Source organism: Pelodiscus sinensis, chromosome 6, assembly GCF_049634645.1.
Source record: "Pelodiscus sinensis isolate JC-2024 chromosome 6, ASM4963464v1, whole genome shotgun sequence".
In the NCBI taxonomy this organism is placed as follows: Eukaryota; Metazoa; Chordata; order Testudines; family Trionychidae; genus Pelodiscus; species Pelodiscus sinensis.
In genome coordinates, this window is record NC_134716.1 from 125,386,577 (window position 1) to 125,405,623 (window position 19,047).

Sequence of the window (19,047 nt, forward strand, 5' to 3'; positions counted from 1 at the left end):
CACCCACCTCCCTGCTATTCTGCTGCTGTCTTCCCAGGAAGGACCAGACTGTAGGGCAGTGGGCCCCAAACTGTGGAGCACTGAAGGAACATTCTGGGGGGGGGAGACGGCAGGGTCCAGACCAACCTCCACGGGGCACGACCCAGCCCCAGTCTGCCCCCAGTTTTGCTCTGGCCCCAGCCTCAGACCAGAGCTTGGGTTCTGCTTCTGGTCCTGGCCCGAGCCCTGCCCCCAGTTGTGGTCCCAGCCTTGGCTTTTTTATCCCTGCCCATGTCTCCCAGCCCTGGAGCAAGTCCCTACTCCCAGCTTTGGCCTGGGGAATTGGGGGCGGGACAGGGGTAAGGAGGTCATGACCCTGAAAAGTTGGGCACCACTGCTCCAGGAATTAGAGGTAGCTCAGTCCGTAGAGGTTTATCCATTAACCTGACTCCCACCAAATTATTTCTCCGAGTTATGCGCACAGCTGTCAGATGGCCAAACACCCCTGCATTTTAGACTCCTGTTTAGAAGTCCCTCTCTCATCAGGAATGTACTTAAATACATGGGGCCAAATTTCTAAAAGTGTTTAGGGGCCAAGCGCCTATTGAAATCAGTGAGAGGAAAAAAAGTGGAAGAATGGCTCTTGCACAAAGCTTCTTGCACAAAAACGGAGCCTAATTAATTATGCAAATGAGGCGGGGCAATATTCCACGCTTCGCTTCATTTGTATATTTTTTGCGCAAGAGAGGGCAGTGTAGACATAGCCTGAATGAATCATTTTGTTTGAGGAAAAAACAAGAACATTCTCACCAATGTTCCATCTAATCGTTTCCATCCATGTGCGGAATAATGGTTTGTGCACCAAGGCATGTGTGAATGTGCACCACCTGTAAAAACAAAAAACTTAGCTGTGTGCACTCTCCCAATAAACTAGAAGGCACTTACGTCCTGAGCAGCTGCACAAGCACGCAGCTTACAGGGAACACTGGACTTTCTCTCAATCGCTCCCCTACTCCTAGTTCTGAAGACTCAACCTGGTATAACAAGAACAGACAGAAAACCAAGGTTGATTCTCTCAGACATGGCTTTTCTGCCCTTAACCCAGTGCTATTCCAATGTTTTCAACACTAAAGATCATAGAATTGGAGGTGGGGAGTATAGAGGCACAGACAAGATGTCAACTCCTGCATTTTAAATCTTGGAAACTTTGGTGCTTTTCTTAAAGCTCCAGATCCTGAAATCACAAGGATCTCAGGTTTCACTATTTGAAAACAAGTTGGTTTCTAGTTTCCTCCCGGCTCAGATGTCATCTAGGTGCTCAAAGCTTAGCCAGCAAAACGAACCTCACATTTATTATTTTTAAATATTATCTAAGCCAGTCTTATGCTTTTTTGAATGCGTGAGGTTAGCAGTACTGCACTGACTTGGGAGACATCCCCTCTTCCATCAAAAGTTCCACACGGTTTTAATGGCTCGGGAAACGTCAGAACTAATCAATTAAATGGGTTTGTGTCGCCCTCTCGAGGACTGGAGACCTATAACGCATGAAACACCAAAACACCTAAAGTAACTCCCCATTGCTCCAACAGTAGGCGCTGCTGGCTGCAGAGAGGTTCAAGCAGCCGTGCGATTTGGTATGGCTGATGTCCGCAAAGCTAATTGCACGAGGCGATCACTAGCTGCAAATGCCCAAAGGACACCGCACAGTGGAACTGGCTGGAAATTTTCACACATTCGAAATAAATTGGCTTTAAATTCTGTGCATTCTGCATGTTGAAACGTTGCCTCCTATTGTTTGCCCAGGGGAAGTTCACAGGCTTGTTATGTTGGAGAACTTTTTAGGGTGAGTTAATTGAGGAACTTGGGGATGAAATGGAACACAGAGGACGTTTCTTCTGGAATTCAAGAAAAATAGTTCTTGACAATATACGCCAATGGGAAAAGGCCTCCGAAGAAAGTACTAGAAGGCTCACTGGTAAAGCTATAGAATTGTGGGACATATGGAACCCCTGAGAATAGGCAGTAGGGGTATGTCTACACCGCATGGCTATTTTGAAATAGCACGTCTACACTGCAGGGAAGCCTAAAAATGCATCCGAGTCAGGCTTCCCTAATGTACAGAGCTCGACAAATGCGCTTATCTACTCGCCCGTGACGAGTAGTTTTCAGCCGGTCGCCCTGTTCACCAGCCGTCCGCGCAGGCGCAGTGCAGGTCTCATGCATGCGCGGTGCAGGGCTAGTGAGTGGTTTTCGCTACGATCGTCGAGCTCTGCTAATGTAGACGTGCTATCTGGATTTACAGCCCCAGGAGGCACTGGGGAGGAATAACTTAGAATGGGCCTGGGGACGGCTACTTTGAAATAGCAGCAGTGGAGCATCTACACACGCCTTATTTCGAAATAGCTATTTTGGAATAGGCGTGATTCCTTGTAGAATGAGGTTTACAGATTTCGGAATACGCCGTCCATTATTTTGAAATTATTTCAGAATAACAGAATGGCTGTGTAGACGCTCACATTGTTATTTCGAAATAACGCCAGTTATCTCAGAATGACGGTGAAGCGTAGACGCACCCCAGGCCGTGTAGTGGTTTCCTATGATCACAGGGGACTGGACTCAGTCCTATGTCACCCTTGGGATCCCTCATGACTTGTGAGGCAGGGCAGGGTTGTTGCCCCCATTTTACAGATGAGGAACTGAGGCAGAGTGACACTAAGTGACATGCCCAAAGTCACACAAGGAGTCTGAGTACAGCAGGAGACAGAAGCTAGGTTTCCCAAGAATGACGGTGTTTTTCTCTCACGCGGTTTGTTCTGTTGAGGGATGGGAAAGGAGGTTTTTCTGCCTGTTGCTTTAGTAAGCGGCGTTGGTAAGTTTATGGGGAGAAAACTGAAAAATCGCTTCAGTCGCAGCATGCTTGGAGAGGCCAAAGGAAAAGGTGACATGCTGGCCATTCCATTCATCGGTTTTGACGGGCTATGGATGAATACTGCCGATCCAAATTGTCTCTGTTTCAATTTTTCATCAAACTTTTGACCAGAACAAAAAGGTTGGGAGTCTTTTTTCACACAAATATTTGTGGAAAATTTCAGTCCTGCCTGTGACCAGCTCTAGCACTGGTAGAAAAATGTCAATAAAAAATGTCATGCAAGTTTTGCATTTCGATAGGGGGGAGAAAATGCGAGCAATTCTCCATTTTTGGGGTGGGAGGGGGCATATTTTTCAACTAACTATATTATATAAAGTGGGGGGAGGAGCCAGCCAGATTGTAAGGAAACCAACTCCACACTTCATGATCTTCTGAGGTTAAACACTCCATTAATTGGAAAACCCAGTGGGGACTAAGCGAAAGCAGGAAATTCAAGTGCCCCTCTGCACCCACCCGGAGTGGCAAAGGATAAAAAATAATCACAAAGGAATCAAACCTCAGTCATAATAAAAGCAATAATCACTGAGATCAGTTAGCAGCAGGTTCCAAAGAGCACACAGCCCTAGAGAATAATTTTCTACTACTCTATTTTCTACTACTACACTCTCTCTCTCTCACTCTCGCTCTCTCTCTTTTTTTTTTTTTTTTTTTTTTACAATTTCATTATAAGGCTGAGCATGAGTGGCAGCTCCATATTGCTAACCAGTTTAATTATTAGCCCGAGTGAGCTGACGCCTCAGCCTTGCTTTTCAAAAAGCTATTTGGGATCAATATTGAGCCCTGACAGAGTTAATATTACGAGTTTCCATTTGCGGGTGCTATTTACGGAAGCGGCGCGGGTCCTGATTTACACACACACAGCAGCCAGCCAGCAGGGAAGCTAAGGGCAGCTGTCTTATCTTACGAGACACTGAGATGTGGGGCAGAGCTAGCAGGAACGCCAGGTAAGCGGCTACTCCACCTGCCAGAGGCCAATGCGATACATCTCACTGGAAGAACTAGTCATTTCATGACATAGTCATTCTCATGGACTGTGTCCAGACTGGCCAGTTTTTCCAGACAATCAGCCGCTTTTCCGGAAAAACTTGCCAGCTGTCTACACTGGCCGCTTGAATTTCCACAAAAGCACTGACGATCTCATGTAAGATTGTCAGTGCTTCTTGTGGAAATACTATGCTGCTCCCGTTCAGGCAAAAGTCCTTTTGCGCAAAACTTTTGCACCAAAGGGCCAGTGTAGACAGCTCAGATTTGTTTTCCGCAAAAAAGCTCCGATCGCGAAAATGGCGATCGGAGCTTTTTTGCGGAAAAACGCATCTAGATTGGCACGGACGCTTTTCCGCAAAAAGTGCTTTTGCAGAAAAGTGTCCGTGCCAATCTAGATGCTCTGTTCCAAAAAATGCTTTTAAGGGAAAACTTTTCCGTTAAAAGCATTTCTGGAAAATCATACCAGTCTAGACGTAGCCGTGGTGTTTTCTTCTTCTCAGGTAGAGGTGGGGAACTGGGGCGGGGACCGGTGACCCACAGAAAAATCAGTTTGGGAGCCACACACTGCACAAGTGACATGCAAACCCAAAAAAACCCTCACTGATATGGACCCCAGCTGAGAAGCAGAAAGACACTCCCCATATTCCTCTCCCACACCAGAGCCTGGGGGGAGGCAGGCTAGTAGATTCTGTGTGCTCCAGCCCCACGGTGGAGCAGCGGTTGGGGGGGGGGGCTGGAGCACCACCATTGACTTACCAGTGCTAGGGAGGCCCTGAGCCTTGGGGGCCGGATCCAGGCAAACAGTGGGCCGCATCTGGCCCTTGGGAATGAGGTCCCCCACCCCTGTTTTAAGGCCATGTCTAGAGTAGGATTTTGGCTGTGTCGCCCTAGGGATAAAGGGATTAGAAAAGACAGCGGTTGTTTTAACACCTGTTGGCGTGTCAAGGTCATCAAGGGAGCCTTGGCTTGATCTCACCCAGCTCAGAACATGTCCACGAATACCCTGCCCCGATCACACGAAGCTGCTGATGAGCGTACGTGAGCGACAAGGTGCCAACATGTCTTCTGGCCTAGCTCAGACAAGGCCCAACCGGACCACCTCAGAGTGCATGGGCAACTCTCAATGAGCAGCAGAAAGGTCCACGTGGACAGTTAGGTGCAGTGAGCTAGTGGGCTCACCCCTCCACCTTCTGCCCGCCACATGACAGAGGGGGCCTCCGACTCGAAGGTTTGGGTGTTTGCCTCAGACTCAGCTCTGGCTTTACTTCAACAAGATGGCGGCCATCCCCATGCTCTCCCCTCTCATGTCAAAAGTCATCACGACAAAGCTCTTTGGGACAGAGATCAGCACTGACGGGCTGTACGGGGTGGTGCCCATGTGTGGATCTCGACAAATAGCCAACCATTTCTGTAGCTAGGAGAGCCATGTGGGCTTTGAACAGAGTAAATCTCTTCCATGTGGCTGGCCGTGGCTGCCCATATAAGATGCCTGCTGCTTTCTGTTTTTGAAAACCCTTCTCTTTCCTCTCCTTCCTCTCACAGGGTGTGCGTTTGTGAAATACTCCTCGCACGCAGAGGCCCAAGCAGCCATCAATGCCTTGCATGGAAGCCAGACAATGCCGGTGAGTAGAGGGCTAATGGAGGAGAACACCTTATGGGTCTATTCCGCCCATGCTAGCCGGGGGCTGAAGACGGGGAGAGGGGAGTAAGGGTGGATGATTTATTGGTGCTTTCTGAATCCTCTTCCAGGAAAAATAGAATGCAGCTGAGGCGTGTGGGGCCTCGGGTTTGTTTAGCTATTCATTGAAAAGGCCAGGATGGCAAGGATGTAGTTTCACATACATGTGAGCTCAAGAGATGCCATGTCCCGTAATCGGTAGTGATAGGGTTTTGATTGTCTTCAAAGACACCTGGTCACAAGTGTGAAACCAGCTGGGCCAGATTTATCCCGGAGGTAATGCCACTAGTTGCACAGGGATGATTCAAGTTTTTGCCAGGGTTTAAATGTTTTTTTCTTGGCCAAGGAAAATTTGTCTGTCGGGGAAACTATGAGGAACTTTTTTGGTGCTCAGCAGAGAAAAGCAGACAAACATGATGAATGCAGAATTTAGAGCCAAGCTGCACTCTGATTTGCTCCTTCATGCAACCTCAAAAAAGTGCATAACCAGGCAAAATGCAGCTCTTATTCTCTCCTCTGAAGCTCAGTTAAAAGAGTTGTGAAACGTCTTAGGTTACATCTATGCTACAGTCCAGATGGATGCTCTGAGGTCAATCCACTGGTGGTTGATTTAGTGGGTCTAGTTAAGACCCACCAAATTGACCAAAAATTGCTCTCCTATCAACTCTGTTACTCTACAACCAGTGAGAAGGGTAAGGAAAGTCGATGGGAGAGTTTCTCCCAGGCCATGTCTACACTTCAGATAAGATCAAAGCAGCTGCAATTGATCTTCTTTGGTTCAAATTAGCAGGTCTAGTGAAGACCCGTTAATTCGAACTGAGAGGCTGTTCCTGTTGCTGCCAGTAGTCCTGCTCCTCACAAGGAGTAAGGAAAGGTGAAGGGACAGTGTGATCCCTTCGACTTCCCGCAGTGTGGATGGCGTCAAAATTTAAGTTAAGACACTTCTACTTAAGCTATGCAATAATGTAGCTGAAGTTGCATATCTTAATTCGAACTTATCTCCTAGTGTAGACCAGACCCCATTGACCTCCCATGATGCAGAGCCAGCAGTAACTCAACTTAAGGTATGTTGACTCCAGCTACATTTTTCACATAGCTGGAATTGTGTACCTCAGGTCAACTTTCTGCAGTAGTATAGATGTAGCCTTAGGAGGGTCTTCTTGGCCATCAACCTAAGGTCACGCCATTTGGACAAACTACCAGTAAGGCTGAGACTCCAGCCTGATATTTGGAGGAAAGGCTTATTTTTCTCTTTCACATACACTCAAGCTTGTATCTAATGTCTATCCTAGGACATTAGTCCAAAATTAGCCCCTTAAGTCAATTTTGTACGTGATGCGTCCACACTACCAACCTTGTTATTCTGGAATAAGGGGCTGTGGAAGTCAGACTCGATAGTCCTGCTTTTCACGAGGAGTAACACTGTTTCTGAAGTTGTACATCCGAAATAACGTTAGTGTAGATGTTCCACTGTCGCTAATTTGAACTGATTAGAGAGCTTCCTGGGATTCTGAGTCTGAGGAAGGCTGTTAATGTGGACGCATTACCTTGGACTACATTCGACTTTTCCCCGTTGTGAGGACACGGAACTTTGAATTTGTAAAATGAGCAAGCTGCAGTTTGGCCAGGGCCACAGCATTATCGCCCCTGCTCTTATCAAAGCTGAAAAATAGTCATTATTGACCCCATCAGCTAGAGCATTTGATCTGGTTCTTTGTGAGAGCAGGGCCAATAAAGAGACTCAGTTGCATCAGGTCTGGCTGATACTCCGCTCGGGACCCCTAGAACCGGAAGCTTTGCATTACCTCCCTCCGCCTCAACAAGGGGAATGTTGCCGTGGCTTAGACGGTGTGACAGCTCCTTGCCACACCAGTGTGTCCATCTCTCCAGCGAATTCCTCAGGACTGTACCAGTGTTTACCCGGCTTCACAGGTAGCCAGCTGTGAATCCCTGCTCCCAGGTTCCCCACAGATGTGTCATGGCAGTGTTCAGTGCAGACACTCACTGGACACTCACAGAAATTGCTACGTTGGCTGCCTCACAGAGGCAGTACACACCCCAGGCAGTTGTCTTAGCTAAGGACTCTCTCTTCCTTTCACGATAACGGCGCCACGGTGGTCTAGAGCCAAACTAAGAACAAGTTTATTAATCAGAATAGAGATTGCGCGATGCCAACCAAAATCACAGGAAAAAATAGGTACCAGCAAAACTAGCTGCTCTTTCTACTAGCGCCTACAACTCAATCCTAGCAAGTTCTGTCTTTCCCTAAACTGCTTCCTCGTTCACAGCATCTCCCGCTTTTCCTGGCAGAAAGATCCGACATTCACAGGGGTTTTTAAGGCTGTCATTTTCAAACTACGGGTCGCGACTGGGTCATGGAATGTCGGGCGGTGGGTCTCCTTGCTTTAGGGGGATCAGGTGAGCAGTGGGGGTGCTAAGGCAGCTGCCTGCCTTTCCTGGCACCACAGACTGCGCTGCGCCCCAGAAGCGGCTGGCAACAGACCCAGCTCCTAGGTGGGGGGATGGGAAGAGCGCACAGGGCTCCTCCCCCTGCCGCTGCCCTGAGCACTAGCTCCGCCCTCCCATTGGCTGGGAACCTGCCACTGGCTGCTTCTGGGGGCAGCCTGATCTGCGGGGCCAGGAGAGGCAGGAGGTCTCTCTTAGCACCCCCGCTGCACCGTTGGCTGGGAGCCGCTCAAGGCAAGCCCTTCCTGGATAAGCTCTAACCCTCCCACAGCCAGCGCCCCCTTCTATACTCCAAAGCTCACACCCTCAGCCCCACCCCAGAGCCCACACTCCAATCAAATTACACTGGGTTGTGGCATCAACGATTTTCTTCAACTAGGTCATGAAAAAAAAGTTTGAAAACTGCTGGTTTAAGGGGTTCGCTCCTCTGCTTTCTGAAGTCCAAAGATGTGCATCTCTAGAAAAGGCTTTTTCTTCCCTGCTGCTTGTGCAGGGGCAATGCTGTTTGTTTCCTCCTCTAGTCTATTTAGCTTCTCTGGTTGGCGTAATTGCTTGGTTTGCCTTCGATATAAATGTGCCCCGGCCTCACCTTGCTCAATATGCCTTGGAGACAGAGGAAAAGAGGCAAAACGACATTCCTTTGTCGAGGGCAGACCTGGGACTCCTCTGCCTCCAGCAGGTACACAGGAGTCTTCAAACACCACCCAGATCTACACTGTTGTGATGACAGGTATGACCGTTGTGTTGCCAGTTTTTATATCATGCCTTCTAGGACACTCTTTGGATAGTTACTCTAACAGTTGGGGTGTGTCTAGACTACAGGGTTTTGTCGACAAAAGTGGACTTTTGTCAACAAAACTATACCTGCGTCCACACTGCCTTTGAGTTATGTCGACATAACGTCGACAAAACTCAGCAGTTTTGTCGACATATGTAAACCTCATTCTACGAGGAATAATGCCTTTTATCGACAGAGTTCTGTCAATGGAAGGCATTATTAAATCTACACTGTCCTTTGCGTCCACACTGTTATGTCAACAAAGCGGCTTGCTTTGTTGACAGAACTGGATGTAGCCTAGATGCTCTTTGTCGACAGAAGCTTTGTCGACAGTATCTGTCGACAAAACTTCTGTTGACAAAACCCTGTAGTCTAGACATACCCTTGGTGTATTGAGTGAGCCCTTTGCCTGTTGGCATAAAGTGATGCTTAGGATCGCACCAGACCCTTTGTTTTTTCGAACCGGTTCAGGAAGGTACTTAAGTGCTTGTCTAAATCAAAGTCAGTGAGCCCTACTCCACCAGCGGTCAGTTTATGATGGACCTTGGTCAATCTGGTCCAGGATTGAGGGTGGGGGTGAGCAACCCTCGGCTCGAGGATCACATGCAGCCCATCAGGGTTTTGCATGCGGTGCGCGAGATGTTTTGTTAACCATTGCCCATGAGCAGGGTGGCCAAATTCTGCTGGTTTCCATCTGCGTAGTTTTTCTCCTACTGATATTGACACACACTAAGGCCAGGTCACCACTAAACCCAGAAGCTTGGCTTACAGTATGCAACTCCAGCTACATACAATACATAGCAGGAGTTGGCTTACCTTAAGCCGAGCTTCACGGCGTCCCCATAGTGGGAGTAGGATGGGAGCAAACACTCCTGCCATCTTCCCTTACGCCTCGCAAAAGAAGGAGTTCCAGATGCTGGTGGGGGAGGGGGTGCTCTCTGAGTTCGATTCAGCAGGTCTTAACTAGACTTGCTAAATTGAACTCCGGAAGATCGATGTGGGCAGCAGCAGTGATCTTCCTTTTAGTGTAGACAAAGCCTAAAAGCAAGGGTTGATTGTACACAACATTGACTGTGAGAGCCATGCCCACCCCCAGCATTCAAAGTTGTGCTACGGTTCACTTGGCACACCTCGCAAATTCTAGGTACATAAGCGCAGTTACCAAAACTGTCCTGTCCCAGGAGACCATCTTGGTTACGACAATCTTGTGGCCCACTGAGGTGAAGGAGGGCCGCTCACGGGGCCTTCTTACTTGCCTCGTTTCCCATCACCATTAACGCTAGGCTGGCTTATCTGGATGCAAGGCCCGCTCAGAGCTGTCCCTGTGGTTCAACCCGTTTAAAGGGTTCTTGCCTCGTCCTCATGTACAACCAACAGGGCATCCATCATCATTCTTGTCAGGTCTCAGGTCGCTCATTCTTGCAGCCGGCTCCTGTCTCTCCACAGCTGCCAGGGTTATTGCTCCGCTGTGACTTCCTGTTCACACAACATATGCTGCCTAATAGTTTCAAAGGCAACTTTCTTTTGTGAAAGTTTTTTTTTTAACCTTTTCCTTGGATACAAGCCTGGCTGCCATTCATCACACACCCTGTACCTCTCCGCATGGAATTTTTTTCCTTAGAGAGCCCAGTAGCGGTGCAGGCAACAGCAGTACAAAAGCGCCGTTCTTTGCTCCAAAGCAGCTGATTCGGGGAATTACTGCCTGTAAGTCCTTTGCTTCTGTATGGAGTCAACAGTTTCAACCACGTCTGTTGACAGATGCTGCTTTTACGGGTTCTTTTACCACAGCCTCTGAGCACCTCACAATCTGTTGCTGCATTTATTTTACTGACTCTAAATCCTTTCATTCTTTGGGAGGCCAATAGTTTCATCCAGGTTTCTCTGTCTGTGGTATTGCTGTGGCCCCCTTTAGCCTGGGTTCGATGGCTTCTGTCACTCTGCCCTTTCCCGGTTCTCCTCCTACCTCTCTTCTTTCTCCCTCAGCGGAGGCTCCTCATTCCCTTCTGTGAGGGCCCCACAAAGCCCAGGTCTTAACCCCCTTAACTATTCCCTCCATCTCGTCTCCTTCCACCAACACATTCACTTGCCACTTCCAGACTGACTGCCCCTCTCGACACCAGGCCCGTCTGCTTTTGTCTAAACTCAAATGTCTGCCTGTGTTTCTCACATGTCCTTGTAGATGTCTAGTGTCAGCAGAAGCTCATGATGGCCTAAAACAGTGTCTTTGAGCTTTCTTCTCCTTCCTGTCCCATGACTTCCTTCCTTGGGCAATACCAACTTCCTGCTGGTCCCTCGGACCTGTTACCTGCCCAATCGGGCCTCGCTAGTTCCTCACAACCAGACTGTGTCTAATTCCCAAAGATTCCTTGTGCGTAATGTGTCTAAGATATGGACTTCCTTAGATCCATCCCCTCACTTAACACTGTCACCCAGGCCCTCATAAGCTCATGCTTCGATTACGGCAAAAGCCATCTTGCTCAGGCTGCTGCAAAGATCATTTTCCTACCCCGTCATTTGTGGCCACATCCCCTCTCTCACTGAGTAACTCCACTTGTTCCCGCTTCCCTGTGGCATCAAGAATAAACGACTTGTCTTCACTTTCAAGGTCCATTGCAAACTACTGCCACCCTACAAACTATCTCCTGTTATCAAAATGTCAGCTTCCACCTCAGGTCAACCCATGATGCCAACCTCCATCACCCACCTGTTACATTCTCAAACAAGCATCTTTGTTTTTCCTCCCCTGCTGCCTCCACACACTCGGGAGGAGCAGCACCACAAACATGCATAGAGGGACCTCATGATCCTCCTTCATATGCCTCATCAAAACTCACCTTTGCCATGACAACAGTAGTGCTGTTGGTGCACAGAGACCACTGTCTGTCATGCTGACCAATATCGTTGCATTGTTTCCATGTGCGCCTGCTTCAGCCTGTCTGTATGCGTCTGTTTGCTCTTGTCTTATACTTGGATGGTGGCCATTTGGGACCGGGTCAGTCTTTTTGTTCTGTATCTGGACTCACCTAGCACAATGGGGACTTGGTTGTGGGTTCTCACGCTGAGTGTCTCCCCTGGAAACCACCTCATCCACCTCAAGCTCTTTGTTATTCCTTCTAAGGCCCTGCAGCAGGTCTGGGCAAAATACGGCCCACAGGCCACATCCAGCCTGCCAAGCCACCAGATCTGGCATATGGATGCTGAGGGGAACCCCAAGCAGGCTCCCCACTTAGCTTGCCCCACCCGCACACCGTTCAGAAATGCGGCTGCAGGGCGGTTTCACTTTCAAAACTGAGCCCAGAGGGGAGAGGGGAAAGCTTTAGGAGCCACTCCCACCCCCAGCACAATCCCATTGGCTGGCTTCTGGCCAGAAACTTGACAATGGGAGCGGCCTGTTTCAATAATAGGCAGCCACGAAGCACAAGTTGCTCGTAGTTATTCACAGGGCACGTGGCTGCCGCCTGTGAGAGGGCGGGGCAGGCAGGGAGACTGACTCAGGAACAGGCTGCTGGCTGGTATGTCTCCTGGCCAGATTCTGGCTCTGGCACCACAGCCCCTCAGTTTCCCCAAACCTCTGTCCTCCCACTTCTGCCCCCCTATTCCATAAACCCAAATCATCTGCCCCCCTCCTATATCCATACTTCCTCCCAGATCCGGCCCCCTACTCTCCTGCCCCAGATCACAGTCCCCTCCTGCCCTAGCTTACAACCCAAACCCCTGCACCCCAGTCCAGTGCCCCAGGTCACAATTGCCTCCTTCGCCCAAATTCCCTCCTTTACCCCAAGCTCCCTTCTGCACCTAACCTCCATCCCATACCCCGCACCTCCTCCATTAATATCATGGAAGAGTGCAGCCCTCAGCCATTTTCCAAATTCTTGGAGTGGCCTCCCATCCAAAATTATTGCCCTCCTCTGCCCTACAGAAACTCTTCTACTCTCTACTTACCATCTCTCAGATCTCATCACATTGCTCCCCCCCCCCCCGTATTCTAACAATTCTTCTGTGCCCCGGCCTTTATTCATAGAGTGATAGACCGTACAGCGGCCATTGTGATAATCTAATCAGACCGCCTGTATAGAACAGGCCTTCACCGACTGGTGGTTGAACTAGACCATCTGCTTTCATCTGTCTGTGGAAGGCCCTCCGCATATGACTCAGTAAAATCACTACACGTCTGGCTGACAATTTTCCATCAATGCTGGTTTTTGACAGAAAGTTGGAGGATTTTTACTATACTGTTATCAGAACTGTAGTGTCTAGGAGCTGTTATCACAGCCTAGGGCCTGAACTCTACGCGCTGAACCAAGACAGAACAAAAACACGACCCCAGCCCCAAGGAACTGACAAGGAAAGAAAAATTGTCTTTTCAGTCGTACTTTGAAGAAGAAACTCCTCTTCCCAGAAATATTCAACTTTTCCTCACAGGAAGTTGGTTGGTGAAGGAATCGTTTTCATCATGAAAACTTTCTCTTTGGGTCGGGGTGGGAGGTGTTGACAAATTAAATTTGTTCTTTTGAAAATTAAAACAGTTTTCATCCACCTCTGTTCAGCACCTGTCTTCCTCCAGATCCTTCCTCAGTACTCCCTCTCTCCCAGGAAGGCCATGGGAAATTACCAGTTGCTTATGACTAGGTTGACAGCCATAAGAACATAAAAACGGCCATACTGGGTCAGACCCATGGTCCATCCAACCCAGTGTCCTGTCTTCCAACAGTGACCAATGCCAGGTGCCCCAGAGGGAGTAAACAGAACAGGGAATCTTCAAGCAATCCCTCTTCCATCACCAATTCCCAGCCTCTGACAGAGGCAAGGGACAACTTTCTTACCCATCCTGGCTAATAGCCATTGATCATAGAATCATAGACTCATAGAGCTGGAAAAGACCTCAGAATGCCATCAAGCCCAGCCCCCTGCCCAAGGCAGGACCAATCCTAACTAAATCAACCCAGCCAGGGCTCTGTCAAGCCGAGAGTTAAACACCTCTAGGGATGGAGACTCCACTACTTCCCTAGAAAACCCATTCCAGACCCTCCTAGGGTATGTCTAGACTACATGCCTCCGTCGACGGAGGCATGTAGATTAGCCAGATCGGCAGAGGGAAATGAAGCCGCGATTAAAATAATCGCAGCTTCATTTAAATTTAAATGGCTGCCCCGCTCTGCCGATCAGCTGTTTGTCGGCAGATCGGGGCAGTCTGGACGCGACGCGCTGACTAAGAAGCCTTTCTTGATCGGCACAGGTAAACCTGGTTTCACGAGGCATATCTGTGCCGATCAAGAAAGGCTTCTTTGTCAGCGCGGCGCGTCCAGACTGCCCCGATCTGCCGACAAACAGCTGATCGGCAGAGCGGGGCAGCCATTTAAATTTAAATGAAGCCGCGATTATTTTAATCGCGGCTTCATTTCCCTCTGCCGATCTGGCTAACCTACATGCCTCCGTCGACGGAGGCATGTAGTCTAGACACACCCCTAGGGAAATAGTTTTTCCTAATATCCAGTCTAGATCTCCCCCACCACAACTTGAGACCATTGCTCCCCATTCTGCCATCCATCACTACTATCAACAGCCTCTCTCCATCCTCTTTGGAACCACCCTTCAGGAAATTGAAGGCTGCTCTCAAATCCCCCCTCACTCTTCTCTTCTGCAGACTACATAGACCCAACTCCCTCAGCCTCTCCTCGTAGGTCATATGCTCCAGCCACCTAATCATTTTGGTTGCCCTCTGCTGGACCCTCTCCAATGCATCCACATCCTTCCTGTAATTGGGGGCCCAGAACTGGACACAATACTCCAGATGTGGCTTCACCAGAGCCGAGTAAAGAGGAATAATCACATCTCTGGATCTGCTGGCAATGCTTCTCTTAATGGAACCTAATATGCCATTAGCCTTCTCGGCTACAAAGGCACACTGTTGACTCATGTCCAGCTTATCATCCACTGTAACCCCCAGGTCCTTTTCTACAGAACTGCTACTTAGCCAGTTGGTCCCCAGCCTGTAACAATGCTTGGGATTCTTCCATCCCAAGTGCAGGACTCTACACTTGTCCTTGTTGAACCTCGTCAGATTTCTTGTGGCCTAATCCTCCAGTTTGTCTAAGTCACTCTGGATCTCTCCCTGCCCTCCAGCATATCTACCTCTTGATGGATCTAACCTCCATGAATTTATCTAGTTCTTTCTTGAATCCTGGTAAAGTCCTGGTCTTCACAACCTCCTCTGGCAAAGAGTTCCACAGGCTGACTGTTCTGTGTGGAGAAAATCTTCCTTTTGTTTGTTTTAAACCTGCTACCTATTAATTTCGGTTGAGATTTCTGCTATGGATTTTATTTACTTGAGTTTTTTAAACAACCAGAAAAGTATTGATTTAGCAACATAAGACACATATCCTACTGCTCTTTGCCCCAGCCATGACCCTGAAAATCCGTAGGTCTTCCTAGCTTTTCCTGTATATAGTAACCCAGAAAAGCAGCTGTTTTGCTGCCTGCACTCAACATTGGAAACTCTCTCTTCCTGCTGGAATAGATTTTGTAGCTCTTCACACTGGTGGACGAAAACTCTGGATCAAACCACTTAGATTTTGTTAGTCTTGAAGGTGCTGCTAGATTATTCTTTTTTTTTTTAAGCTATTTATTAGTGTAATATATTCATGCTGCACCTGGTGATCAGGATCTTGCACTCAGTTGCCAACTGGCACTTCATGGGGAGAGTGGTGATAGGATGCAGATTCCTGCGCCTCCACATTGGTTTCTACACTGGAATGAAATGGAGTGGAACGAGGTGTACAGATAGATCGGAATGGCTACGTAGTTCGAACTATCTAGCCCGTGCCGCGTGTAGCCGTGCGGCACGGGGTTCGCACTAGCCGGCTTTTAAAAATGGCGGAGCCGGCTTTATGCTAATGAAGCCCGGGAAATTCAAATCCCGGGCTTCATTAGCAAGTTCGGTATGCATACATTACCCCGCTAGTTCGAACTAGCGGGGTAGTGTAGACATACCCTGTGTTACTTGCTGGCAGCTGAGGGCCCCCAACTGAATGATTCTGCCTCCGACCAGTAGGGGGCAGTGATACAAAAACATACTAACCTGTACGATACAGTATTATTACTATTGTTTTTTATTATCCATTCCCGTAGTGCCGCTAACCTGTCCCATCCTTGAAGCTGAACAAACAAAGGCTGAGACAGTTCCAATAAGTGGTGTGGAGGAGAAAGGGAGACAAACAGCTGTTCTCGTCCTAACACAGAAACATTCGGCACAGTTTGAGAGGGGGGTAAAGACAGAGAAAGGGGGTAAAGGCAGAGAAAGGATCTGGGGATTACAGTGAATGAAAAGCTGGATATGCGTCAAGAGTGAGCCCTTGTAGCCAAGAAGGCTAATGGCACATTGGGGTGCATTAGTAGGAGTATTGCCAGCAGATCTAGGAAAGTGATCATTCCCCTTTATTTGCCACTGGTGCGGCCACATATGGAGTATTGTATCCAATTCTGTGCCTTTACAGAAAGGATGTGGATGCATGGGTGAAAGTCCAGTGGAGGGCAACAGAAAGGATTAGGGGCTAGAGCACATGACTTACGAGGAGAAGCTGAGGGATTTGGGTTTGTTTATTATGAAGAAGAGAAGAGCAAGGGGGGATTTGAGAGCAGCCTTCAACTTCCTGAAGGGAGGTTCCAAAGAGGATGGAGAGAGGCTGTTCACAGTAGTGGCAGATGACAGAACAAGGAGCAATGGTCTCAAGTTGAAGTGGGGGAGACCTATACTGGATATTAGGAAAAACTATTTCACTAGGGCTGTGTCCAGACTCCATGCCTCCGTCGACGGAGGCATGTAGATTAGCCAGATCGGAAGAGGGAAATGAAGCCGCGATTAAAATAATCGCGGCTTCATTTAAATTTAAATGGCTGCCCCGATCTGCCGATCAGCTGTTTGTCGGCAGATCGGGAGAGTCTGGACGCGATGCCCCGACAAAGAAGCCTTTCTTCATCGACACAGGTAAACCTGGTTTCACGAGGCTTACCTGTGTCGATGAAGAAAGGCTTCTTTGTCGGGGCATCGCGTCCAGACTCTCCCGATCTGCCGACAAACAGCTGATCGGCAGATCGGGGCAGCCATTTAAATTTAAATGAAGCCGCGATTATTTTAATCGCGGCTTCATTTCCCTCTTCCGATCTGGCTAATCTACATGCCTCCGTCGACGGAGGCATGGAGTCTGGACACAGCCTAGGAGGGTGGTGAAGCACTGGGATGGGTTCCCTAGGGAGGTGGTGGAATCTCCATCCCTAGAAGTTTTAAGTCTCAGCTTGACAAAGCCCTGGCTGGGTTGATTGAGTTGGGATTGGTCCTGCCTTGGGCAGGGGGCTGGACTCGATGACCTCCAGAGGTCTCTTGCAGCTCTAGGATTCTATGACTTACGAGGAGAGGCTGAGGGATTTGGGCTTCTTTAGTCTACAGCAGAGCGAGGGGGGATTTGAGAGCAGCCTTCAACTACCTGAAGGGAGGTTCCAAAGAGGCTGGAGAGAGGCTGTTCTCAGTGGGGGCAGGTGGCAGGTGGCAGAACAAGGAGCGATGGTCTCCAGTTGCAGTGGGAGAAGTCGAGGTTGGAGATTAGGAAACACGATTTCACCAAGAGGGTGGGGAAGCAGGTGGTGGAATCTCCATCTGTAGAGACAAAGCCCTGGCTGGGATGATTGAGTTGGGGTTGGTCCTGCTTTGGGCAGGGGGCTGGACTTGATGACTCCTGAGGTCTCTTCCAACCTTAGGATTCTATGCAAGACTACAGGAGAGACGGAAGGCCGGGGGGAGGAGATGGACAGGCAGAGGAGAAGAAACCAGCCTCTGTGGTCCTGGTGAAGTTGTATCTTGTGCAGCGGGCCGTGGGGAAGCTACTCTGATTGTGCCAAAGTGCTGAGCAGGCAGAAACTCCCCAGGGGGAGTGGCGTGGCGGCTGCGGTGCGCCGGGCCCCACAGTGCCAGAGATCAGCTGAGGTATTTTTAACAATTATTTTGATATAAACAGCTCTGTATTTGAGAAGCGCCATGTAAATGGGAAGCAGTGGGGCTTGTAATTAGGTTTGTGTACACTTTCATAAATTGCTGGGAAACATCAAAGCCGTGATAGAAGGCTGTGGTGCACTTTATTTCCTTCTTCTGTTCTGCTGTTAATTGAACGGTTGATGTGTGGCTAGGCAGCGCTGGCTTCGTGGAGGACTATTTACAGACCCGCTGACAGCTGCACTGTGAAAATTAACAGGAACAGAGCAGCCTCTGTCACAGCTTTTCCCAGAAGGGACTCACTTCAGATTGGATCATTTCTTTCATAGGAGAAACTTTCCTTGTCTTCTTCCCCTCCTCCCCCCCGCATCGCCCCGCCACTGATGTGCACACATGGCAAGCTCCAAGCCACCTCCTGCTTCTTCCTTTTTTTAAAGGCAGGGGTGTCATTTCCTGAAAACTGGGAGAGCATTTGACCCAAGCCCAAACCCTGCCGAATTCTATTCATGCCAGGCAGATTCCTCCATGGGAAGTCAATGGAGCTACTTTCCCGAGTCAGTTTGTTGGGTGCATGCAGCCTCGAGGGATGTGTGTGTCCCCTGAAAGCGGTGAGTTTGTGTGGCCACTCAGGAGAGACTCCAATTCTGCTTAGCTGAGGACCTGTCTAGCAGCGTGCGCACAGCTAGGTTTTCTGTTTCTCCCGGTGGTGCACATCTGCACATGCCTTGGTGCACTTAAAAAATTCATTCCGCACATGGATGCAAAAACTCCGCACGTGGATGGAGAAGATTAGAGGGAATATTGGCTGTGGCCTGTTGCTTCAGATGCCAAGAGATGTTCTGACTTTAGAGGGAGCAGCGTTGGATCCACCCTACAGGCTCCTTCTTCACAACGAGGCTCCGATGGGATCTCCTGACTGCTGTGGTAACTGCAAAGGGGCCTCAGCTAAGCCACGGCCTCTTTGTGCTGGGCGTTGGGCAGACTCTGCAGATGAGAGCCCCGTTCTCTCTCAAAGTCCTGAGAAATCATTCCAAAGGAAAGGTTTGTGGAAACTGATTAAGTTCTCACAAAAAGCTTCAGCTTCGAAGAATCAGCATTTTTCTGGCAATAACATTTGGTGGAAACCCGCCCCCCGCCCCGCCGAGCCAGCTGCCTGTCTTTACCAGCCTCCTTTGGCTATCAAAAGTCACCACAACCCAAAATGGAGGGGTCAATTTTCCCTCAGCCATCAAGCCCCAAGAGGGAATAGA

The 19,047-nt window shown here is 49.0% G+C and overlaps 1 protein-coding gene across 13 annotated transcripts in view; it reads left to right on the forward strand.

Annotated features, from left to right (window-relative positions):
* Nucleotides 1-19,047, forward strand: part of CELF4 (CUGBP Elav-like family member 4) — a 996,171-nt gene that overhangs the window by 801,740 nt on the left and 175,384 nt on the right. For all 13 annotated transcript variants that reach the window (XM_075932760.1, XM_075932759.1, XM_075932762.1 and 10 more), the window contains one exon: nt 5,435-5,514. In XM_075932760.1, the coding sequence (XP_075788875.1) occupies nt 5,435-5,514 (80 nt within the window). The remainder of the gene's footprint in view (nt 1-5,434; nt 5,515-19,047) is intronic.